Source organism: Prionailurus bengalensis, chromosome A3 (assembly GCF_016509475.1).
Source record: "Prionailurus bengalensis isolate Pbe53 chromosome A3, Fcat_Pben_1.1_paternal_pri, whole genome shotgun sequence".
NCBI lineage: Eukaryota > Metazoa > Chordata > Mammalia > Carnivora > Felidae > Prionailurus > Prionailurus bengalensis.
Window position 1 is genome coordinate 101,630,234 of NC_057354.1, and position 26,262 is coordinate 101,656,495.

At 45.6% G+C, this 26,262-nt stretch overlaps 1 protein-coding gene across 2 annotated transcripts in view; it reads left to right on the forward strand.

Moving 5' to 3' along the window:
* SMYD1 (SET and MYND domain containing 1) overlaps positions 1 to 25,440 on the forward strand; it is a 41,565-nt gene extending 16,125 nt beyond the window's left edge. Inside the window, exons 3-10 of one of the 2 annotated variants that reach the window (XM_043603931.1) lie at positions 2,403 to 2,616; positions 8,164 to 8,294; positions 10,640 to 10,678; positions 13,586 to 13,775; positions 18,582 to 18,674; positions 20,812 to 20,975; positions 22,249 to 22,417; positions 23,713 to 25,440. In XM_043603931.1, the coding sequence (XP_043459866.1) occupies positions 2,403 to 2,616; positions 8,164 to 8,294; positions 10,640 to 10,678; positions 13,586 to 13,775; positions 18,582 to 18,674; positions 20,812 to 20,975; positions 22,249 to 22,417; positions 23,713 to 23,871 (1,159 nt within the window). In that variant the 3' untranslated portion in view covers positions 23,872 to 25,440. The remainder of the gene's footprint in view (positions 1 to 2,402; positions 2,617 to 8,163; positions 8,295 to 10,639; positions 10,679 to 13,585; positions 13,776 to 18,581; positions 18,675 to 20,811; positions 20,976 to 22,248; positions 22,418 to 23,712) is intronic. The other variant, XM_043603932.1, reaches the window with a different exon arrangement.
* Positions 25,441 to 26,262: the final 822 nt, after the last annotated feature.

Genomic DNA, 26,262 nt, shown 5'->3' on the forward strand with positions numbered 1-26,262 from the left:
GAGGTGGTGTTGGAGAGCAGAGGAGAAGGGGAAGGTGAAGTTGGGACCATTTTCAGTGGGTAGGGTGGGAAGTTCAAATACAGAATGGAATCATCATATCCTAGTAATTTTTAGGAAACTACAAAATGAAATGGCTCAGTCAGCCTCCCCATCCCCGTAGTTCCACCTGTTGAAATCCTGCTTCTTTAAAAACATGTTCTTTTGCAATTTTATTTTATTTTCATGTTTTAAAAATTTCAGCTTTATTGAGGTACAATTGGCATATAAGATCATAAGATATTTAAGGTGTACATAATGATGATTTGATGTGTGTATACAATGTGAAAGGACACCTCCCATCTAGTTAATTAACATACCTATCACCTGACATATTTATCCTTTTTTTCCCCAAGTGAGAACCTTTATGTTCTACTCTCTCAGCAGATTATAATTACACAGTACAGTGTTGTCAACTGTAGTCACTATGTTTTACATTAGATCCTCAGACCTTATTTATCTCCTAGCTGAAAGTTTGTGCTTTAACTAGCCTCTCCCTGTTTCCGCCACTACCCAGACCCTGGAAACCACTTTCCTCTGTTTCTATGAGTTTGACTTTTTTCTTTTCTTTTTTAAGATGCCATACATAACTGATACCATGCAGTTTTTGTCTGTGTCTGGTTTGTTTCACTTAGCATAATGCCCTCAAAGTCCATCCATGCTGTCTTAAATGGAAGGATTTCCTCCTTTCTCATGACTGAATAGTATTCCATTTTATACATATATATATACTGTATATATATTATATACACATGTATATTATATATATTTATATTATATAATCATATATTATATTTATATATTATATATACAGTATATATATGTGTATATATATATCTACACACACACACACACACACACACACACACCACATTTTCTTTACCCATTCATCCATTGATGGACACTTAGGGACCATTTCCCTAATATTTGGAGGCAACAGACACCCTACTGGAGCCTTATTTTCTCCAGTGCTGTCCTGAGCTCCAATGTGGGGATACCTCAGTTCCCAGGCACCTGGGATTGCCAGCAGGGCATCTTTTCAGAAATAACTCTGTGACCCAAACGAGAGGAGAAACGGGCCTGTTATTTGCCAAGGAGGTCCCTCAGGGACAAGATCTGCCTTAGGCCCCCACCCCCTTGCAGGTGCTTGGCCAGCATGCATTCAATGAGTAGCCGAGAGTTGCCAAAATGCCCTCAGTCATAGGCTTCATCTAGTGGGCATAGGCTACCATATAGATAACCCTCACTGTCCTCAAGATGAACTTCACCCTTTTGTCTCACACTCCACACTCTGTGCTCTCCAGGGCTCCCTCCTATCCCACCTTGCCTCCCCTCCTCCTTCAGAGCCCTCTGCTTCAGCCACGCCAGCCCCCTCCCCTCCCTGCTTCCTGCATATGCCAAGCCTGTAGCTGCCTCCGAGCCTTTTCTTATATTGTTTCCCCACCCAGATTGTCTTTCCCACCTCTTTCTTTAATCACTAAGACTACAGATAAGTTCACACACATGTAGACATCTGTTACACCACTTTGTCTTCCAAATATTTTGTCAGGGGATATGTATTATCATCTTTTCCTGGCCCTTAGATAGGTCCAGGGAATTGCCCAAGGTCACATAGTAAGTGGAAATGGATTTGAACCCAGGTTGTTAGACTCCTTCTCTAGTGCTCATCTCAGTTAGCCATATTATCAGGAGAGACCCAGGCTGCCATACCTCAGTGTCCCCAGATGCTTTTTCATGGTCTCATAGACCCCACATGACCTGACTCCTGCCCACCTCTCCATCTTTATTTGCTCTCCACTCCCTACTCACTATGCTCCACCCACCTTGGACTTCCTGCTGTTTCTCCATCATTCCAAGCCCATTCCTTCTTCAAGGTCTATGTACTCACTGCTCCTTCCCATCTGCACAGAGCCAACTCCTAGTCATTCCATTTTCAGCTTGAGTATAATCCTCAGTATCACCTCCCCTAATCACCTTGGCATCCCTTCCCCCAGTCACCCTCTACTATGTTTTTATTCTACCCTAGTTTATTCTTTGTATTCTACCCTAGTTTATTCTTTGTGTTGCTAGTTTAAATTATTATTTTTTAAACTAAGGTCTCCCCACTATAAAAGGGAGAGTGAGGGATGGGCATTGAGGAGAGCACCTGTTGGGATGAGCACTGGGTGTTGTATGGAAACCAATTTGACAGTAAATTTCATATTAAAAAAATTAATAAAAGAATAAAATAAAATAAAGGCTCCATGATAAAAAGAAATTCCATATATGTAGGTCAGCCCTGTGCCTGACACGCATTAGGCGCTCAGTAAGTGTTTGTTGAATGAATGACTGTGCTGGGGCATCCCTAACCCTGCCCCTCTCCACAGGCTGGTGGCCCGCATCATGTGGCGGGTGGAGAGAGAGGGCACTGGGCTCACAGAGGGCTGCCTGGTGGCTGTGGATGACCTGCAGAACCACGTGGAGCACTTCGGGGAGGAGGAGCAAAAGGAGCTGCGGGTGGACGTGGACACTTTCTTACAGTACTGGCCGCCCCAGAGCCAGCAGTTCAGCATGCAGTACATCTCACACGTCTTTGGCGTGGTATGATCCCCCATAAAGTGGCGGGGGTGGGAGGTGGCAGCTAGGATTGGTCAACCAAGAAGTATTCAGAAGCTACCAGGCTGGAGCGGGGGAGGGGAGGCCAAGAGAAGGACCAGAGGGGTCAGAGGCCCAAAGTGAAGAACTTTCATCCCATTTCTGTTGTTCTGGCCTTGCTTACCAGAAAGTCATTTCCACCCTATCAGAAGCAGACATCCCACACACAAACTGTTGGTTATCCCTGCGTGGTAGATTCGGATAGGAATTGACCTTCTTATTTATCTGTGCTTTCTACTTTCTCTTGTTTATACTGAGAGCAAAGACCCAATCACCATCCCTTGTTGCCCAAGTCACTCTGGAAATGAGATCCTTCCTTTTCCCAGGTATGGTAGGCAGGATAATAGAGAGCCTGGAGTTGTGTGTTATGGACATTAGGGAGACGAAAGGAAGGACTTTTGGAGAGAGTTGCCTTGGAGCAGCAAAACCAGAGCTCTTGTAGCCATAAGAGGCCAATGCATGGGGGTAGGAGCTTCATGGATCAGCAGGTTCAGGCCTTGGGTTCTGGGGGTAGATGTCTTCCAACTGGCGGGTCTTCCTTCTGTGGTGCTGATGAGTGGGCTAAGGGGGGAGGTTACTGTAATAACAACAATAGCATGATCATACTCTACATCTCCTGTCCTCACCATGTGCCAGAACTTCTGTGATAGAGCGCTCTAGAGAAACAGAACCAATAGTGCACGCATGCGTGCGTGCATGCGTGTGTGTGTGTGTGTGTGTGTGTGTGTGTGGAGAGAGAGGGAGGGAGGGAGGAAGAAGAGATTTGTTTTAATGAATTGGCTCTTGTGATAGTGGAGACTTAGTAAATACAAAACCTGCTGGTAAGCTGGCAGGCAGGGGGCCCGAGAAGAGTTGCAGTTCAAGTCCAAAGGCAGTCTGCTAGCAGAATCCTTTCTTGTTTGGGGGAGGTCAGTCTTTGTTCAGTTATAGACTTCAAAAAGGAAAAGAACCATATCATCTTGTCAATAGATGCAGAAAAAGTATTTGACAAAATACAGCATCCTTTCTTAATAAAAACCCTCAAAGAAATTGGGATAGGAGTAACATACCTTAACCTCATAAAAGCCATATATGAAAAGCCCACAACTAAAATCATCCTCAATGGGGAAAAACTGAGAGCTTTGCCCCTGAGATCAGACAGGGATGTCCACTCTCACCACTGTTGTTTAACATAGTGTTGGAAGTCCTAGCCTCAACAATCAGACAACAAAGTGAAATAAAAGGCATCCAGATTGGCAAAGAAGAAGTCAAACTTTCACTTTTTGCAGATGACATGATACTCTACATGTAAAACCTGAAAGACTCCACCAAAAACTGCTAGAATTGATGCATGAATTCAGCAAAGTTGCAGGATACAAAATCACTGTACAGAAATCGGTTGCATTTCTATACATCAATAATGAAGCAACAGAAAGAGAAATCAAGAAATCGATCCCATTTACAATTGCACTGAGAACCATAAAATACCTAGGAATAAACCTAACCAAAGATGTAAAAGATCTGTCTGCTGAAAACTATAGAAAACTTATGAAGGAAATTGAAGAAGATACAAAGAAATGGAAAAACATTCCGTGCTCATGGATTGGAAGAATAAATATTGTTAAAATGTCAATACTACCCAAAGCAGTCTACACATTCAATGCAATCCCAATCAAAATTGCACTGGCATTCTTCTCAAAGCTAGAACAAACAATCCTAAAATTTGTATGGAACCACAAAAGGCCCTGAATAGCCAAAGTAATGTTGAAAAAAAAAAAAAAAACAAAACTCAAAGCATGGGGCATCACAATCCTGGACTTTAGCCTCTATTAGAAAGCTGTAATCATCAAGAGAGTATGGTATTGGCATAAAAACAGATATTACAGACCAATGGAATAGAATAGAGAACCCAGAACTGGACCCAAATATATGGCCAACTAATCTTTGACAAAGCAGGAAAGAATATCCAATGGAAAAACGTCTCTTTAGCTAATGGCGCTGAGAGAACTGGACAGCAACATGCAGAAGAATGAAACTGGACTACTTTCTTACACCATTCACAAACATAAACTCAAAATGGATGAAAGACCTAAATGTGAGACAGGAAACCATCTCCTCCTAGAGGAGAAAACAAACAACAACTTCTTTGACCTCAGCCACAGCAACTTCTTCCTCGACACGTCTCCAAAGGCAAGGGGAATAAAAGCAAAAATGAACTACTGGGACCTCATCAAGACAAAAACTTCTGCACAGTGAAGGAACCAATCAACAAAACTAAAAGGGAACCGACAGAATGGGAGAAGATATTTGCACATGACATATTGGATAAAGGGTTAGTATCCAAATTCTGTAATGAGCTTACTAAACTCAACACACGAAAAACAAATAATCCAGTGAAGAAATGGGCAGAAGACATGAATAGACACTTTTCCAAAGAAGGCATCCAGATGGCTAGCAGACACATGAAAATATGCTCAACATCACTCATCATCAGGGAAATACTTCACACCAGTCAGAGTGGCTAAAATTAACAACTCAAGAAACAACAGGTGCTGGTGAGATTGTGGAGAAACAGGAACCCTCTTGCACTGTCGGTGGGAATGCAAACTGGTGCAGCCACTCTGGAAAACAGTGTAGAGGTACCTCAAAAAATTAAAAATAGATCTACCCTATGACCCAGCAACAGCACTACTAGGAATTTATCCAAAGGATACAGGAGTGCTGTTTCATAGGGGCACATGCACCCCAATGTTTATAGCAGCACTTTCAACAATAGCCAAATCATGGAAAGAGCCCACATGTCCATCAACTTATGAATGGATAAAGAAGATGTGGTTTTGGGGCACCTGGGTGGTTCAGTCGGTTAAGCGTCCAACTTTGGCTCAGGTCATGATCTCACGGTTCGTGAGTTCGAGCCCCATGTCGGGCTCTGGGCTGACAGCTCAGAGCCTGGAGCCTGCTTCAGATTCTGTGTCTCCCTCTGCCTGCCCCTCCGCTGCTTGCACTCTGTCTCTCACATTGTCTCAAAAATAAATAAACATTAAAAAATATTTTTAAAAAAGCTGTGGTTTATATATACAATGGAATACTACTTGGCAATGAGAAAGAATGAAATCTGGCCATTTGCAGCAATGTGGATGGAACTGGAGGGTATTATGCTAAGTGAAATAAGTCAGAGAAAGACAGATATCATATGTTTTTACTCATATGTGGAACTTGAGAAACTTAATAGAAGACTATGGGGGAAGGGAAGGGGAAAAATAGTTTTAAACTGAGAGGGAGGTAAACCCGTGAGAGACTCTTAAATACAGAAACAAACTGAGGATTGATGGGGCAGTTGGGGGAGAGGGTAAAATGGGTGATGGGCACTGAGGAGGGCACTTGTTGGGATGAGCACTGGGTGTTGTATGTAAACGATGAATCATGGGAATCTACCCCCGAAACCAAGAGCACACTGTATACAATGTATGTTAGCTAACTTGACAATAAATTGTATTTTTTAAAAATGTAAAAAAAAATACGGGCTTCAGCTGATGGCATGAGGCCCACCTATACATTATGCAGGCTAGTTTGCTTCACTCAGAGTCTACTGATTGATTGATTGATTGATTGATTGATTGATTTAAACTTTTTAACGTTTATTTATTTTGGGGAGAGAAAGAGAGAGAGAGCTAGCAGGGGAGGGGCAGAGAGAGATGAGACACAGAATCCAAAGCAGGCTCCAGGCTCTGAACTGTCAGCACAGAGTCTGATATGGGGCTCGAACTCACAAGCTGTGAGATCATGACCTGAGACGAAGTTGGACACTTAACTGACTGAGCCACCCAGACACCCCTAGACTACCGATTTAAATGTTATATACAGAATACTGTTTAACTAAATATCTGGGCACTACAGCCCAGATTAACCATCATAGCTTTCCATATATTTATTTTATGCAATCTTTAAATACAAGATGAGGGGCGCCTGGGTGGCGCAGTCGGTTAAGCGTCCGACTTCAGCCAGGTCACGATCTCGCGGTCCGTGAGTTCGAGCCCCGCGTCAGGCTCTGGGCTGATGGCTCAGAGCCTGGAGCCTGTTTCCGATTCTGTGTCTCCCTCTTTCTCTGCCCCTCCCCCGTTCATGCTCTGTCTCTCTCTGTCCCAAAAATAAATAAACGTTGAAAAAAAAAAATTAAAAAAAAAATAAATAAATACAAGATGAAATCATTGCTTGTAGCACTCCAATTTTATAGAATAGGAAGCCTAGGCCTGGAGAAGCTATGTTATCTCCAAAGCCCACATAGTGATAATGGGCTGGTATCCAAGAAAGGAGTAGAAGCAGTCTGGCAGGTGATTCTAGATTTTTTACTCTTAGCAGTTATGCTCTATAGCCTTGGGGTGAATGGGTGTCACAGACCGATCCTGGGTATCCCTAAAGTGGTCCAGGGACTAGAGTCACAGGACCACATAATCACCAAAGTGCGGAGCTGAAAGAACTCTTAGAGATCATCTAGTCCAACCTACAGATGGGAAAACTGAGGCTCAGGGAAGAAGGAAATTTGCCCGAGGTAACAGCTTGTTAGTGGTACTGACAGGCTTGACTTCATGTATTTGCTGAATGACTGGCGAGATTGAATGGAGAAAGGGACATTCCTGCAATATCTATGACACATAGCCACGTGAGTGCATGCATGCATATGCATGAGCACAGTGTAGCACATGTTTACATACGTATTTATGCAGACAGCAGACGTTTGTGTGCAGTGGTTAATGTATTCTAGGTTGTATTTATTCTTATGCATTTTTTCGGAAAAGGTATTTGGAATTTGTTTCTATAAAGAATAAGTGATTTTGGGGGAAAGGAAATCAATAGAGTGCCACATAAGTTGTAACCAACTTGATTTGTCTTGCATTCAAAGATATATGTTAAGTGTTACACTCAACAGATTTTAAAATTGTGAACAGGAGTAAAAAATATCCATCCACCAGACCCAAAACAATCAAAAAGAGATGTCAATTTTATGAGCAGCTATAGGAGTTGAGGGTGGGTAGGCAAAGGAAGCAGGGGAGGCACACAGCCCTCTGTATCTACGCGTGCACGCGCGCACACACACACACACACACACACACACATGCGCATGTGCATGCACACACATACACAGAGTAAGGCAGAGCAGGTCACGGAGAAAAACCAAAATAGATACTGGGGAAAACTCATGTGAGACCCAGAAACAGGAAAAGAGGGAGACTTCTCAGAACCAACGTTTCCGTCTTTGGCCTTTTTAGAATACAGCTACCAAAAGCTTCCAAGGTGGCTTTGTTTTTTGGCAAGTACAGTACTCTCCCAGGGTGCTCACCTTGAGGGTCCTTTGGAGTCACCTAGAGAACAAGAGATTAATTGTTTTGTTGCAGACTCTCTAAGCATCTCCAGGATTAGACTGAGTCCTCTATTTTCTTGAACTTTGAACAGCCAAGATGTTCTGTCCTTGGTCTATGTCTGTTAATCGACTCTTTTATCTTTTCCTCTGAGTAGATTAGCTGCAATGGCTTCACACTCAGTGACCAGAGAGGCCTGCAGGCAGTGGGTGTGGGCATCTTCCCCAACCTGGGCTTGGTGAACCATGACTGTTGGCCCAACTGCACCGTTATATTTAACAATGGCAAGTGAGTATGTCTTTAACTGGGGATGGTATCATGGGGATGTGGACCCTATTGTGTTTTCTCTACTTGACCTAAACCAAACTGTGGAACCTGAACTAGCATGGATTTTGACTGGGCAGCAAATAGAAATTTTGTTCTAGGTGCACTTGGCTGGCTCAATTGGATGAGCAAGCGACTCTTGATCTTGGGGTCATTAGTTCAAGCCCCACATTGGGTATAAAGATAACAAAAAAAAATTTTTTTTTAAATAAAAAACATTTCATTCTAGAATAATTGTGGATAAGAGAAAGGTAATGAGAAGGCAAAGGATTCCACATGGGTAATAACTGAGTCTTTGCATGTTTCTTGAGGCTGCCTAGATGTGTTAGGTAATTTATTTATTTTGAGAGGGGTAAAGGGAGAGAGAGAGAGAGAGAGAGAGAGAGAGAGAGAAAGAGAGAGAATCCCAAGTAGATTCCATGCTGTCAGCACGGATGTGGGGCTCTGTCCCACGAACCATGAAATCATGACCTGAGCTGAAATATAGAGTCAGATGCTTAGCTGACTGAGCCATCCAGGCGCTCCAAACCTCTACTGTTTTAAAGCTCAAAGCCTGGGATTATCTATCAGGCAGTCATTGCAGAACAACATCAACTGAGAAGGTGCTTGGCAGAAGCATATATTAGTCAAGGTCCCAGCAGAAATCAGACACTCAGTGTTTGCCCAAAGATAATTTAATAACAGGAAAATTTACAGAAGTAGGGGTAAAGTTTAAGAAACTAACAAGGAATGGTGAGGTGTGCAGGGTCTAGCAATAGTATGAAATCATTACCACCTCCAGACCTGGAGGGGCAGGTGGAGGAAGTACTGTTCCTGCATCTGGTGAGAGCTGTAGCATGGGAGAGTTCCGTTTCTCCACTCCCCACCCAGTGGCTTGGCTGTACTGGTAGAGAAGACTGGTGCTGCTGGAACCATGGCCAGGCAGAGAGGGAGCCAGGAGAATTAAATACCCCAGCCTCCCTCTCCTCCCATCTTCTGATCCCCTCCCACTGGCCAAACTCCAACCAGAAGCCAGAGAGCAAAGGACTCTGGGTGATGAGGCTCCCAGAGGTCATCCCCCCTCACCCCCAACTCCCAAGGCACAGATCAGGGGACAGAAGGACAAAGAATGGATCTTGGGATGGGCATAAATGGAGAAGTCAGCAAACAGAATGAGAGCCTGGCTGTCCATGACTCAGGGCTGGGGGAATTTGGAGGACGAGACCTAAGCAATATTACTTATTTTGCTCTTAGAGATGAGACAAGATTTTATGACAGGTGTAAGTCAACTCTGAGCCATCAACAATGAGCTGCTTTGCCCCCAAACATCCTGGAAACCAGAGACAATGGTTTCTGGTTCTCAGTCAAGAATCAAGCCTAAACCCCAATATAGCAAGGACTCTGATTTCCCTTTTCCTTCCTATTTCTGCAAACAAAGGCCTGCATGACACCAGGCTCTAAGCAAGTGAGAAAGTTACTTAAGACAGAGAAGTTTATTTGGGACCCAGATCATTTTTCCCCGGAATTTGCATTTCCCTTGCTAAGCCTCTTGGGTCACTGACGTGGACCTCATAGAATACTCCTCAGAGGGGCTGTTGTCCCAGGTTAGCCTGCTTGGCTGAGAATCAAATTCAGCTGGTCTTTTGGGACACCACTCCCCTAAGCAGTGATGACCCAGGGCTCCCCTTGTCACTACATGTAACAGCTGTAGGAGCCCAGGAACCTTTCTTCAGATCAAATCTGATGTCTGCTCTGGCTTCTTTGCATCCACTAATTTTGAGCAGCCATATTTACCTGGCTTCTTGGCTGTTGTGCAAAAGAAGGTGATTTTGCAGTCATAGTCTAGCTGCCTGCCATAGTGGAAAGAACCCAATTCTAACTCAATGGAATTTTACATACTACCTATGTGACCGAACCAACCTCCATTTGCGGTTCACACAGTCCCCAAGATAGACATCAAAGAGGCCACGATGCTTGTGAGTGAGATAACAGCACCCATACAGGGTTTAGCACCTATTATTAAATGCACTGTCTCATGGTAGTCCCATTACCAGGCTGCAGTTGAGGACAGTGAGCCCAGGAAAGGGAAATAACTTGTCCAGAGCTGAGGACCTTTGAACCCAGAACTTCTCATTCTAAATCCAGTGCACTTTCCACTATAGCAGTCTGCTTCTTGTCAAGTGAGCCCCCACTGGAAGGGGCTGGGGATAAAGGTGGTGGTGATGGCCAAAGCTTTCATTGCATAAGCTGGAATGCTGTGCTCCCTTGCTAGCTGTACTGGACCAGCCAATGGTAATGATTTCCATTCGGGTGTCTGTTTTGTCTTTCAGTCATGAGGCAGTGAAATCCATGTTTCACACCCAGATGAGGTGGGTCAGTCCTTGCAAGCATCCCTGCCCCTCTGACCCATCTCCCTCACTTGCCTGGTTTGCTGGGGCCACCCCCTCCCGAGACTCCGAAGCTGCTCTCTGCTGTAATATCCTTCCACAGCCCAGAGTCTGGTCTTTGCTGAATGCTATATTTTAAATGCATATGTATTAATCGTTTTGTTCCTCACCCACCCACTCCCCACCGTGCCTTTGCTTCTTTTCTTTCCTGTCTTTCACTCCTTGCTTCTCTCACTACCCCAATCCCAAAGCATGCCAGTCCCTTCTAGTCCACATCACCTTAGCAAAACCCACGCTGTCCGTCAAAGTCCTGCTTATATAAAATGAGGATGCTGGTATTACTGATGTACTAAAGGGACTGTGTTTATGTATAACCCCCAATTTCTCACCCAGACTGTCTTCTGAATATAGCACCCGTAGCTGCAATCTTTCTGATAAATATTTACGCTGTTTGTTCAATGTTTCTGGCCAACTATGAATTAGTGGTTTAGGTAAGATTTTGCTTTGACTTTTCTTAGTGACAAATAAATGGCCCCAGGTGGATCTATTTCTCAGGCTGGGTTTGAAAGTACTTGAAATGCTCTTTAGATTAAGAACAAAACTCTGCATGGGAGTTTGGGCTCTGGGAAGGCAGGGGTAGGAGTGGTTGCTGCATTGGAGTATGTGTTGGTCTGCATTACATGTGACTTTGGATGATTCCCATCATCCCTTGGGCGTTTGGTCCCACATCTGTAGAGCAAAGGTCAAGATGAGCACATCTCTAGGGACCTTCCTAGTTTTAAGTCTCTGGGGCTCTGCACTGCATTTCTAATCTCTCTAAGAAATAAATACGTTAAATAAGTTGCCTATGTGTGCCTCAGTTAGCTGAACTCCAGAATTGCAGGCATTAAAGATGGAAAAGGGAGAATGGACTGATGATTGCTATTCATCCCCTGACCCTGAATCCCAAGTAAGGTGAAATGGGGCATGCATATTTTCATATTTGAGGGACACTAAGTTCATTTGGCTTTGAAAATTCTCTACATAATTGAGATAATTTGAGATACTCTGAGACCTTGCAAGAACTGACTGAGCCGTGATAGGAAGAAAGGCTGTTGGGAATCCTCACTCAGTTGGCATTGAATCACTGTTGAATGGGAATATGTCACAATGGAGCCGTGTGGGGTTGGTGGGGGCAGAATTACTTACCTTACCAGGACCAGATGCCAGAGATCCACACTCAACCCTGGCCCAGGAGTTGTTCGCATGGAACGATTTAGAACATTGGCAAAGCTCTGAAGTCAAAGGCTTTGGTGCATTTCTTTCCCTGTGCATGGCAGACCTGGGAGGCAGACTGAGGACACTCTAGGGAGAGGATTATATTGAGGTGAAGTGTGAATGGCACTCGATTTTTCGTCTTGACTGTTGCCAAAGTGCTGTGGGACCTCATGGGGGGAGTTCCTTCCCCTCTCTGGGTGGCGGTGCCCTCCCTTGTGAAATGGGGATGTTGATCCCCTGCAGCTGAGACTATTAGGATTCTAAGCTGGGCTGTGAGGAGAATCATACAACTCACCTCTCCCTCTTGCCTTTCACCATGGCAGGACAGCTGCTGCCAAAAATTGGGGTGGGGGAGAAAAGAAAGGGGTCCCATGGGCACGTGAACAGGCACTGAGACTTTGCCAGGCTCCCTCTGAATTGTTTGTATATATTATCACGTTTATTTGGCATGTCAGGGTACCCCGATTTGGGAGAAGGCTTTTTTACCTTAAGTGGTCACCTAAGATACTTGGACATGCCTGTCACTTCCAGTCAGTGGTTACTCACCTGGTTGTCACCTCAGAGTGTGTGGAAGGGGCTGCCGGTCACATGGTGTCTGACTCAGCCTCTCTGGGAGGTAGCGGAAATAAACACAGACCTGTCTGCAGATGTTCTCCCCAGCCCTCTGCGTCCTGCCACCCACTCTCTGGGTGATGGCTTCCCACTGGGCAGTGAGAAGATCCTGGGGGGACACAAGAGCACAGCTAGGCAGCCAGCTTGCGGGGCTCCCCGGTTGTTCTCTGTAGCTCCTGGCCTTGTGGTGGAGGGTGCATGATTGAGAGGCCCACGAGCTGCTCTGCTTCTTTGGCTTAGCTGGATGTCAGCTCTGCAGTGAGTGGGCTTTTGTCCTCAGCACCTTCTGTATCTGTTACCTGGTATGGTGGTAGTGCTGTAGGTAATGAGAGGGTCAGGTCTAGGCTGGAAGGGGATTGAAATGCCATCTGCTGTTGCTACCTACCTTCAGCCAAAACCCACGTCCCCCGGTAAATACAAAATGAACAATGCAGCAGGCTAACAGAGCCAGCCTTTGTTTATTCGTCATCAGCGATCTCCAGGCCTGTCTCTTTCCATAACGTAGACCAGAACCAGTGGACTGAGGGGTAGGTGAGGGAGGGCTTAATGTTGAACCCAGAACAGGCCACAATTGTGGGTAACTGAATGTACGTACTTTCAAAAGAGTAGTCTCTAAACTAAGCAGAGGCAACTGTTGAGTCTTCTCCTATTTGGAATGTTTACCTTATTATTTCTCCCTTCCTTTGTTGCAGGCAGCCAGTAGCTAAATGCACAGGGATAATTGCAGGCGGGGAAGCTACGTATGGCTTTGTGACCGTGCCCAGCCCTCTCCTGGGAATCCATTTAATTGGATTGCAGAGCAATTAACTGAATGGAGCAGATTTGATTGTTATAATGTGTAGAGCAGAATTATCCAGAAAATTGTCCTTTGGGTCCTTTGGGGGTGGGGGTGGGATTGGGAGTTTTCTTGGAGTGCTAGTGGGAGTTGTCTTGAAGACTCAACTCCCTGAGACCTTGGAGAGCAGAGACCCCACTCTGAGAGCCCTGGATTTGATTTACTCTTTCCTCTACCTTGTCCAGAATTGAGCTCCGGGCCCTGGGCAAGATCTCAGAAGGAGAGGAGCTGACCGTATCCTATATCGACTTCCTCAACGTCAGTGAGGAGCGCAAGAGGCAGCTGAAGAAGCAGTACTACTTTGACTGCACGTGTGAGCACTGCCAAAAAAAGCTGAAGGATGACCTCTTTCTGGGGGTGAAAGATGACCCGAAGGTACTTGCAGTCCTGCTCCTGGGGTGCCTGCGACCATCTTCTCCGGGAGCCAGCAAGGGTGGATTTCACAGCTCATCCGTGCAGAGAACCAGCCTGTGACTATTAGAAAGGTGCTGTGGGGTGGTGGACAGGGCATAGAGGAAAGGTCCCAGCTAGCGTCCTGGGGCCACCACTTGCCAGGTGTTTGCGTTGGTGAAGTTGCTCAGTGTTCTCATCTGTAAAATAGGAATGATGGCACCCGCCAGAAGGGGTTGCTGTGGGGACTGAACAAAGTGATAAATGTAAAGGGAGTGGCATACAGAGTGGACACTGAGTAAATTTTAGTTCTTCTCTGTGCCCTTTTGCTGGTTAAGTAATGCTGAGAGTTTCATATATTGAGAGCAGATGGGCAAAGAGATCATTTGCCTGGTTATCACAAAGATATTCCTAGTCCCATGGAAATGGGCAATGTAGGGATTGGGTAATGTGCTTAAATCCTGAATAGCTTGCTGCCTGGTTGCTGGTGAGACCACCAAGCAGCTAAAGGATTCCTGAGGGGGATTTCAGGAGCTTGGCTGAGCTGGGAGAGAGCCCAGCAATGGTATAAACAAAAGGCTAAAACTGGACTCCTCTTGTTCCATTTTCCCCCATGGAAAAGTGCACAGGTGGAGGGGTCAGGTGGGGGGGTCTTCTCCCTGCTGAGGGGCTCAGCCAAAGGGGTTCAGCAGTTTTATGGACCTGAGATGGGGAGAGGGTGGAAGAAGCTGTGGGTGGGGGAAGGGCTAAGGGTAGAAAAGTACTGGGTACCAATTTGGAGTGGGGGAGAGAGTCTTCAAGGTTCCCTCCTCCTCCTCTGGAAGGAGGCCTCCAGAGGTCAAGGCCTCAGGTAAAGAGACCTAGGAATGAAGGCTCCTGGCTAGGAATACAACCACGCAATATGTGGCTCTTGGTTCTCCTCTCTTTACTTGAGATATGCTGCTACCAGCTGGTGACGATATGCCCACGTCTTCCAGTGTGGAATTGCAGAGTTGGCGTCTCTCTTGATATAAAAGATTGATGATTTCTGCTTGAACCTACCTGGATTCAAAGCAAAAGCTTTCTATTGTTTTTATGTAAAATGTGGTTTCTCTATGAAAATAAATAAACAAAATAAAAGTAACCCAAACCAAAATTAGTCAACCAAAAAAATTCATCAGAAAAAAATTGAGTTTAACCTATTTTTATTTTTTTAAATGCTTATTTATTTTGAGAGAGAGAGAGAGAGAGCAGGGAGAGGCAGAGAGAAAGGGAGAGAGAGAATCCCAAGCAGGCTCTGCACTGTCAGCGAGTGTAGGGCTCGATGTCACGAGTCATGAGATCATGACCTGAGCCAAAATCAAGAGTCAGACGCTTAAGCAACTGAACCACCCAAGTGCCCCAAATATTGAGTATAATTTTTTAAAAAGCAGTGCATCCTAAGGCAAATTCAAGGCCATTATAATGTAGTAGAAAGAATACTGGAAAATGAGCCAGGAGGCCAGTGTTAAGAGTTCGGGCTATGACACTGAATGTTTCTGAGTGTGGGCAAGCATCTTCCTTTTGAGCCAGTGTCCTCATCTGTAAAAAGGGAGTTGCACTGTTAGCAGTTTTTTCAAGCTTATCCTATCTATGTGGTTGTCAAAGCTGCTTTTCTTTAAATGCGTTAATAATGCGTTATCTCAGCCTGATAAGCCCTATCCAGTAATCCAGGCTTTGTGACTCCTCCTCAAACTTTTGATTCGCATCAGAATGCCTCCTGACTCCTTAATACATGTATGTGTTAACTCGTTAATATGTGTGCGTATGTTAACCTGGATCAAAGTCAAAACCAAATATTTACAAAATGCGAAAATAAAACCAAAATGTTTAACATTCCCCTCAACTGTAGCTTTGGGCCCTCCTTGTTTGGATTGCTTAGGTTTTTCTTTTTCTGTCTCCTCAGTTCTCACCCCTGGTTTTCACGATAGGAATATGCCAGTTTTTCAACGTTGGGGAACCAGTATCCCTCTTTCCCTCTTCTCTTCTACTTCTGGCTCCTCCCACTCCAGTTGGTCCTTCCCTTCTGAAGATTCCTCCCCATCTGCTGACTTCTCCCCTTCCTCCTAGTCTTCCTCCTCCTCTTCCTCTGGCTTCTCTTCCACTGACGTTTCCCTCTGCTTCAGCTCTTTACTCTTGTCCTCCTGGTTTTCTATTTATTTTGTGTTTCCGGGGAGGAGAGTCTCTCTCTGCAGGGTTCCTAAAATCCTATCTGCAGATCATGTTTTCCTGCCTTTACTCTGAAAAGTGGAGCCAAATGGAACAGCCCTATTTCCTTTCTCAGAATAGCTTTATCACATGTTGCACATGCAATTAACAACCTACTAGCCAGGTTGTTTTGAGAATCTTGGCAGTTGCCTCCTTGAGCAAATTTGATTCACTTCCAAAGCTTGAAGTAACACTCTTCCTTACAACATCAAATTGAACAAGACTTTTATTAATACCTGACCACTTGGTATTCTCCAGCTCTACCCTGATTTCTCCAGAAGATTCCCTACGAATTTTGAGTTTTAAAGGTGATGGAACTTACTATAGATTAGCGATTAGTGCTCATAAGCTAGAAGTGCTTCAATGAGCCATTATTTGAGCAACAAGCTGTGGATGAAAGGAAAAATCTAGGTTTGACAGATTGGTGGTACACCTCTGGACTACCAGTTACAGAACTCTGCCCAACCAGATGAGACATAGACCCCCTCTTACTTATGTGCTTGATTCAAATGAGTTTAGGAAAGCAGATATGCACTTAAATGACCTGTCTGGAACCACACGATCCGAGTTAACAGGAGGCGAAGAAGTACTCTGGGGCTAGAGGGTAGCCAGAAGCCAGAAATCTGAGCCACATCAAAGATCAAGACAAAGGTTGGGTCAGGAGTGAGGCCTGTGAGCAGAAATCACAGCACTGGTGGATGCAACACTTGTTGGCGTCAAGCCACGCAAGACCCCAGAGATGCAGAAGGATTCCAGGGAGGCCAGATGCAGAAGGAAATGAGAGGAGTCAAAACCGTAGTGTTAGTTAACTAACACTTTAGTTAGTTAAGAACTCTGCGGAAGCCGAAGTGCAGTGCGTAGAAGAATAAATACAAAGGCCATTCCTTAGAAGATCCTGACCCTGAAGCAAGCTGTCCTGGCCAGGGCCTCTCATACTGCAAGGTGGATACTCAGTATAGAACTGGCTCAGGACAGCTGGGAGACCAAGGGAAGATCCTGATCTCCATCTATTAAGGGACTGTATTTTTATGGGAACAGATGCCCATCCTCTTGTTACTTTTTGGTGGTTTGGTGAAGGTCATGATCTCACAAAACAACGTAAGCAGCAAATCGAAATGGAGCCATTGGACCCAATTCCTTACAGTGAAAAAATTGGAAAACTGGTTGAATAAATTATTCTGGCTTTATATAGTGGAAAAGTCTATAATTATTAAGCGTGGTGCTGTATTTTTATATTGACATGGGAAAATATCCATAACCTACTGAGTGAAAGAAACAGACTATAGACGGAAATCTGATACTATTCCAATTAGAAGAAATATTTGGTGCTGTTGGCATATACACACACGCATGTGCATATGTACAGGCGGTTCAGCCAGGATATACTGCTAAGGCCGTATAAATGTATGGCTGCTTATGGTCAGTGTCTGTTCTGATTGGTCAGTGCCTTTCCTGTACCAGTTGTTAAATATTTTAAATATTATTCCTGTATATATGCATTAGAAAGTGTTCCTCAAAATGCTATGTTCATCTTTGGGTGGATTCCAAGGATTTCTGTTTTTTCTCCATGCTTTTGTCATGAGTTTTAGTTTTTTGTTTTTTGGTTTTTTTTGTTTTTTTTTTTACAACTTCTATATATCATTTTTATGGTCGGAATAAATAACAGTTTTTTTTCATTTTGGAAAAAAGTTTTATCAGATTTGTGTAGGAAAAAAAAAAAAGGAAAAGAAAAAAATTCTTATTTTTGTATTCTGGAAAAGAGTTTCTGATATGGATGAGCCCAGCAAGTAAACTTTTTCTTTGGACACTGAGAAGTTTGGCACTTCTTATTCAAAATTATGATGCCCTCGTGGGCTTTTAATTATGGTGCCTCCTTGCCTAAAATATCAAACCTTGGTTTTTGAAAAATAAGATCACTGGACCATGTAGGCAAATGCGGTAAACCTGATGAGTCTAGATTTCACAGAGACAGCTGACAAATTCTCTCATGATATAATTTGGTCAAGACAAAGAAATATGAACGGGGTGCAAAGATACTTTGGAAGGGTTTGAATGCCCACAACCACAAGTCCCTTCTACAATGAGCTCAATGGCAAACTGGAGCACGATTTTTTGGTTAAGCCGTAAGCTTCTGTCCTCAGTCCTGTGCCAATCAGTATTTAAATCCATGACTTGTGCAAAGACTAAAATGCGAGGGCATTACCTGTAGAATACGTGGTTGACTTGAAGTAAAGACAAATAATGGAAGATACTTTGGGTGATGGAATGAGAATGTCAGATTCTGCACTGGGGTTCCAAAACCCAGGCATGAGCACCAGGTGGGGAACAATTGTCTGGCAGCAAGGTGCTGGGGCTTGGTCAGTCGAAAATGCATGTGAGTCAGAAGCATGATGAGGGAGCTGGAAAAGCTATAGGGATCTTGAGCAGCATTTATGGAAATGAAGCATTCAGAATGAGGAAAGCGTTAATCTTGTCCTACATTGAATGTCAAAGATGGCAGCTATTCAAAGATGCAATGGGTTGCTTCGTGAGGGGGTCTCTAACTCAATGTTTCTTTTTTCCCAGCCCTCTCAGGAAGCGGTAAAGGAAATGATACAGTTGTCCAAGGATACACTGGAAAAAATTGACAAGGCTCGCTCTGAGGGTTTATACCATGAGGTAAGAACTCATTTTTATAGGGATGGGGTGGGGAAGAGGGCAGAAAGATTCTCTAGTATGGGAGGGACATGGGGAGGGGTGGAGATGAGGAGGCTACCCAGCAGGTGGTTTTTCTGGAGGATAGCCCTTGGTTTGCACCATGACTCTTCTTGCCCTTAAGCCTTTAGCATCTCTTGGGGATATGTTCTCAGTGATTGCTCAACCGACTGAAACTGGGTCTGAGGAGAGCACAGGCAGCCTGGCAAATGTCCCTGGGGGGTCTGTGATATCTCAGGTTGGCGTCAGAGGTGGAGAAATGGAAGTGGCAGTGGGTCGCCTGCTTTTTCCTAATTGAATGCATGTCCTGGCTACAGTTTCCAGTCTCTACCAACTGAGCATTCAGCCCTGGCTCTCGAAGCAGCAGGAATTGTCAACTGGATGTACACTAGAATCGTGGAAAACTCCTGATGCTCAGGCTCCGACCCAGGACATTTTCACCCAAATCTCTTTGGGGGTAAAACCCAGATGTCAGGATTTTTAAAACTCTCAAGTGATTCCAATGTGCACCCAAAATGGAGACCCACTGCCACACACTGACCTGCAGAGTACTTGCATCAGATTTACCTGGGCAGCTTGTTGGAAATGCAGATTCCCGTGTCTCGCCCCCTAAGATATGATTCGTCAAATCTGCAACAGAACACAGCGACTGTGAATCAGTGTCTTTCCCCCAGGCTCTTTCAACAACCCAGGCATGTAGCTGGGTTTGGAAGCCACCAAGGCATGGCAGTGAGAGATGAATTTGTTTTCATTTCCACCTGCTTCTCCTTTATTTTCATCCTCTTCATTTACTCATTCATTGCACATTTGTGAGCCCTTACTGGTGGGGTGACCAACGCGAGACATGCTTCTTGTCTCCCAGGAGTTCTCATGGGTGGGGAGACAGGCACGCCAGCAGGGTGTTACTGTACAATGTGGAAAACCTATGTCAGAGGCACGACGTAGGAGCTGAAGCAATCAGGAGGGCTCCGCTGGTTCCAATCTTCTGACTTCTCATTTCTCCCCTTCCATTCAAACCTAACAGGACCAGGTGTAGACCTGGACACTGGCCCCGTGGGGTTAAGAGGATTGTCTTCAGGATGGATTGATGGTCAGTCCACAGTTGGTCACACCCCCCACCCATGGGACTCTGGGAGAGTCTCAGAGCAAAATTAGTTTCCGCTCATTTGAGATGGAAGGAATTGTGTGACATTTCTCCCATGACAGCGGCAAGCGAAGGGGGAACAATGAACAACTAAAATCTAGAGACCATCTGACTTTGTAGGATGCAACCCAAGCCCATGTGGACACAGGAATCAGTCAGAAAAGCCTGACTCCAAGCTCAGTGGGGTCAGGCCCATCTTATTCCTTACCAGAACCAAGGTGACATCCTCCTGGTGGGTCTCCCAGCCTCCTGGGAGCCTCCCTTTCTGCCAGCTCATCTTGTATGCTTCCATCGGGGAATGAATGTCCAAACTCTCTGTGCATAAGGACCACCCAGGAGCTTATATACCCTACAGTTGCCAGGGTCCGTCCCCCAGATATTTGCTTTCAATTGGTCTGGGGTAGGGTCCAGACACTGCTGTTTTTAAAAATGTCTCCAGGTAATTCCAGAGCCCAACCAGGGTGGAGAGTCACAGGAATGGTGGTTCAGATAAAGCCCGGCTGCTTAGTTTGAATTCTTGCTCCATGTTTTACCACCTGCGTGACTTCGGCAAAGCACTTAACCCTTTCTGTGCTTCAGTTTCCTCCTCTGGTAAAACGGGAATGTTAGTAGTACCTATCTCATTGCATTATTGTAAGAGTCAATCAATCAATCAATCAATCAATCAGTCAATCTCTCTCTCTCTCCCTTTCATAACTCTCTGCTACCTACTTATTATGAAAACTCATTTTTGTCATATGTCAGCCATATCTCCCACTGTCACCCTTTCCATCCCTGCATCATAGACAAATAGGGCCATTTTGCTATTCAGATCACAGACTGGTGCTCCTGCACCTCTGTCAGCCATTTCCTCGGCCTTAAAAGAATGAATGTCTAGTGTCATCGTGGTGCCCCCATATGTGAGCTAAGTGCATGCTGTGATGCCGTGGTCACGGACAGGTCCTGTGTCTCCTCCAGGTTGTGAAATTGTGCCGGGAGTGCCTGCAGAAGCAGGAGCCGGTGTTTGCCGACACCAACCTCTACACGCTGCGGATGCTGAGCACTGTTTCGGAGGTCCTCTCCTACCTCCAGGCCTTTGAGGAGGCCTCGCACTACGCCAGGAGGATGGTGGATGGCTATATGTAGGTAACAATGCTGGGTCTCAGAAAGTCTCCTGGAAAAGTGTCTATTCCAGGGATGGCAAAGATGGCACCCATATTGCTGTCTCTCCCTCCTGCACCCACAGGAGGCATCAGTAATCGACCATGGTCCTCTTTATGTTTAAGTTTATTTATCTTATTTTGAGAGAGAGAGAGAGAGAAAGCATGTGTGTTCGCATGAATTGGGGAGGGGCAGAGAGAGAGAGAGAGAGAGAGGGAGAGAGAATCCCAAGCAGGCTCTGCACTGTCAGCGCAGAGCTTGATGCGGGGCTCGAACTTACAAACTGTGAGATTATGACCTGAACCGAGATCAAGAGTTGGCTGCTTAACTGACTGAGCCACCCAGGTGGCCCAGTCCTTTTTATCTTTACAACTGAGTCTTTTTACCATGGTGCTCTGAGTGGTACCGACCGAATGATCAGAGTTAGTACCTGAGATGATACCTATGGGTCATCCCTGGTCTTTCCCAAATCCTCTAGCACATCTACCACTTGGGTGGCCCCTTCTGCGTTTGGTTTTCTTACGGCTAAGTTCAGCTTGCTTTTAAGTGCTTCGAAAGGATTTCCCCCTGGCAGTCAGCACAGGCAACCCTGTGACCTTTCTTTTCTTAAAGAAAAAAAAAAAAAGGTGTTAGCCATCCTTGCTTATAAATTAGAAAATGCACAGTTCCTGCCTTTCCTCTGCCAATGTCTTTCTCTTGCCTTCCATGTCCACATTGGCATGTGAATTTGTATCTTTGACCAAATGAGTATGTTGGCACAAGAAGGTACATTTTTTTTGGAGAGAATGTTCCTCATAAACAAAAGCCAGAAAGACTGTACAATATGCTGAAAGGAAGCTCTGTTAGGACCGTGCCAAGGAGGTGAGAATACAGTTCTGTCCCAGAAAGGACATTCAAGTTATTTTCATTCCCCTGAACGTCTACTTTGCAGGGAGAAGGCTGGGGTGCTCCTGAGAGCTCCCAGCCTCCTGTCCTCTAGTTCAGAGTCCAATCCTGACTCCATTTCCCCATGAGGACTTGCCTTGGTGACCCAGGTCAGAGTCTCAGCTCTCACAGCCTCACCATTCGGTGTGTTTGGTCACTGCCCGCCTTCTCTGTGGCTCAGGCCCTGCCCAATGGGTTGTAGATGCCTCATGGTGCTGATGGGAGAGCAGATGGACTGAATCAATGAGGGTACATGGTGAGCTGTCAAATACCGTGCACCTCTCAGGAAGGTTGGGATGATTTGTACAATTATTTGCTATGCCCCCACAGGAAGCTCTACCACCCCAACAATGCCCAGCTGGGCATGGCCGTGATGCGGGCAGGGCTGACCAACTGGCATGCTGGGAACATTGAGGTGGGGCACGGGATGATCTGCAAAGCCTATGCCATTCTCCTGGTGACACATGGACCCTCCCACCCAATCACCAAGGACTTAGAGGCAAGTAGCATCTCAGAGATGGGCGTCCTTGTCTGGTCTGAGCTCTCTAAGGATGGGAGCTGCAGACCCCAGAGTTCTGGACTCTGCATTTGGGGAGTCCCATAGATTGCCTGCTGGAGCAGAAGGGAATTCAGAACTGCTTTAGTTCACCACCCCCCTTGTTTTACATCCGAGCAAACTGAGGCCCCGGGAAGGGGATTAACCTGTCTCTGGTCACGTAGTGAGTGGATGGCAAAGCTGAGGTTTGAACCCTGAGATGCTCCAAGCGTGGACTGGGAAAGCCTAACCAGCAGTATGCATGCGGCCACGTACATTGGAATTTGTGCCGCATAGAGCAGAGCTGGGGAGCATAGGCCCTGGAATCAGGCTGCTGAGACTGAACTCCAGCTTTACCACTTTCTAGCTGTGTGAGTGCAAACGTGGAATGTGTGGGCCCCAGTCTCCTCATCAGTAAAATGGAGAAAAAGGACAGGGTTGTGATAAGGGTTCAGTGAGTTAATGTGTAAAAAGCACTCAGAACAGTGCCTAGCAAATGGCCTGGTCTTAATAGCTGGGGTTTCCTTTGTGTTTGGAAGAGCTGGTTTATTTGAGGGTGACAGGGTTCAAAGGACGGTCCTCATTCAGTATGGTACAGGGAAAGAGGACAGACTTCAGTGTCATAAAATGTCTGAGAAGACTAACTTTACGTATAGTATATTAAGTTTGCCAAAGGCTCTGCCTTCTTCACTGCTGTATCCTTAGTGCCTCAATGATGCCTGGCCCTTGGTAAATGTTTCTTGCATGGAAATATGGGAGCATAGGGGCTTTTCTATGCATCACAAACTGTAATCTTCTTGTTCCATTGTGACGTATGAAGGAATCTCACCCACTTTATGTGTGAGGAAACTGAGGTCTGAAAGGAGGTGTCCTTTGCCTAAGGTCCCACAGTGTTAGTTGGGACCTATGTGCAGGATCCAGGGTTCAAACCCAATCCCCACTTGTCAGTTCCTGTGAACAAGCATTCTCTGCTGTGAACAATCCCTCAAGGTACTTTCTCAGGGGTCTGCCTCCCTCTCCCTACGAAACCGAGCCCACTCCCAGGACTTCAAGCCCCCAGAGGATGTGTGTGTGTGTGTGTGTGTGTGTGTGTGTGTGTGTGTGTATCTGTGTGTCCTCTGAGTGGGAACAGCTGAATCTCAGTGTCTGGGAGTCATTTACCCCATTGTCTGCCCTTTCCAAAAGGGCGAAGGTAGGTCAGAGGCCAATACGTCCTGGTGACCTGTCATCACCGTTTATCGTGTATTTATGTCCCACAGGCCATGCGGATGCAGACGGAGATGGAGCTGCGCATGTTCCGCCAGAACGAGTTCATGTACCACAAGATGCGTGAGGCCGCCCTGAACAACCAGCCCATGCAGGTCATGGCAGAGCCCAGCAATGAGCCAGCCCCGGCTCTGTTCCATAAGAAGCAATGAGGACCGGTCTGGTGGGGGAGGGGCACCGTGGCTGGGGACCTGGGGAGACGTTCTGGAGGTGGTAGGTTTCTGGGAAGACCCTTGATGAGGAAGTCGGGGTCATGTTCACACTTGTTGCTGTGGGAGTATACTGCTCTATGTTCCTAAGTTCATTTTGGTCCATTTAAACTCAGTTCGATTCAGTTGAACTGTACCCCAGCCCAGCCTAGCCTAGCCCAATTTACCCTGTAAATATTTATTGGGTGGTAGACCCAAGGGATAAAGAGGCTTCAAATGTAACTGGGCAGACAAAATGTAAACAATTAAAGCACAGTATAATAATAAATGCAATGGTAAACTATATGGGGGGGTGCAGTGGAGGGCAGGTGGCTGGTGTGTGTGTGTGTGTGTGTGTGTGTGTGTGTGTGTGTGCATGCATGTGTGCGTGTGTGTGCGCACACGCATTTGGAGGAGTGTCATGGAGGAGATGATATTTGAGCTGAGAGGGTGGCAGGTGCCAGGAGTCTCAGGTGACTGCTGACCCACCTGTGCAGGTATCTCAGGGACTGCTGGTCTTACTCATGGTCTGGAATACTCAGGTCTTATCCGACTAGGATGGATGATGTCTAGTTTCCTCAGATTAGTGTGGGATTATAAAGAAGGGGTGATGTTTGGGCCATTTGAGTTCTACTCAGAGAACCAAAACCTCTTAGTAAATATGAGAATGAGATGAATGTGCAGAAATAGGTGGGGCTTTGCCCAAACCACTCAAGGCCTCAGTTTAAAGTCTGGATTCCAAGTATTATTCTGAAACTATTTCTAAAACACACAGAGAGAGTGTCTCCCCCCACCCATCCTCACTGTCAAACCTTGATTCCCTGTGATGTGGGTGCTACTTGAACAATATCTGAGATTTTATTGGCCACTGGTCAACCAGGATTGAAGTCTTAGCAGGGTGAAGCTGAAGGAGAAACTTGGAAACACACATACCTGATGGTCATGGGTTCAGCAGAATTGGTTTTGGGAGGTTTTATTTGGTTACATGTGCCTGGATAGTCTTTTCTGGCTTAGGCGTCATCATAGGCCCCGAGCAAATTTCTATTCCTAGTAAGGAATAATTATGATTTCTCTTGCTTAATTTCTCTCACTGCCCATCCCCCGAGGCCTCTGCAAGTCTCACCAGGGGGAAAGTCTAATCCGGACTCTGCACGCCTAGGTTAGGATCTCCTTGGGGATGTGACTGACTTGTCATCATTTCCTGGGAGGTTGCTGTGGTTTCCACCCAAGAGTTAGGGTCTTGGGATCAGCCAAATCTAGTTGTCCCATTACCTTCTGGGGTCCTAAACTTATCACCAGTGTTTTGGGGGAATCCTGGAGCAAAGCTATCCATTTGGGGAGTGTCACCAACTCTTCTATACCACCCGGGGCCACCCTTGACCCCAGAGCTCTAACCATCTGGAAGTGATGCCACCAGGCCCCATATTTGTCATCTCTGCCTAAAGTGTTGGTTCCTCTGTTCCTACTTTTTCATCCTCAAAACCACCCACTGCCTCCCTCTTAACCTTTCCAGTGGCTCTGCAAATATGCCAAGAAACTGTCCAAAAGCTCTGTGAATGTGCTACGTCTTTGCACAATATTCATGTCTGGCATTTGGCTCTTCTCAAGGATACCCCCTTCTCTAGAAGCTTTCACAGGAAGATTGGCCATTCTTCCAAGCCTTCATACCAACAGACCTACAGATGGCACCAGCATTCTTCCAGGGGCCCAACTGCACATTGAAATAATCACTTCTCTGCCTCCTATAAAACCTGCCCCCCCACCCACTACCCTTCTCTGTCACTGTCGTCTGCCATTCCGCCGGTCATGCTCCCATATTCATGGTCTTATTTTCCACCCCTCTGCCTCAAATTTGGTGTCTTCAATGTCCCCTCACAAAAATCATCTAGTCCTCTTGCTTCACAGATTCTTTATTTACTCAGTTACAGATATCTTTCCAGTTTTTCCATTAGCACCCTCTCCTGACCATAGTTTCTCCATTCTTATTTTATTTTAAGTAAACTCTACATGCAGTGTGGGGCTTGAACTCACAACTCTGACCTCAAGAGTCACATGCTCTACTGACTGAGCCAGCCAGGCACCTCAATTTCTCCATTTTTGATGTTTAACTTTCTGGTCATTGCTTCCTACCTTTTCGCCTCTCTTTTTTCTCCACCCCAGATTACTATATGACATGTATACTGGAGTGTTTCACCCTGCTACTTTCTTTGCTTCCTTCCAAATAAGCTTCTGCCCGTTGTCCCTTTCTGCCTGGCAGAGTCTCAACCCTGGATTTATTTGGCTGTCTTGTTTTCTGTCTGCTGCTCCTGGAGATGCTAAGAACAGTCAGGGAGAACAGTGGCTCTCTGAAAACAT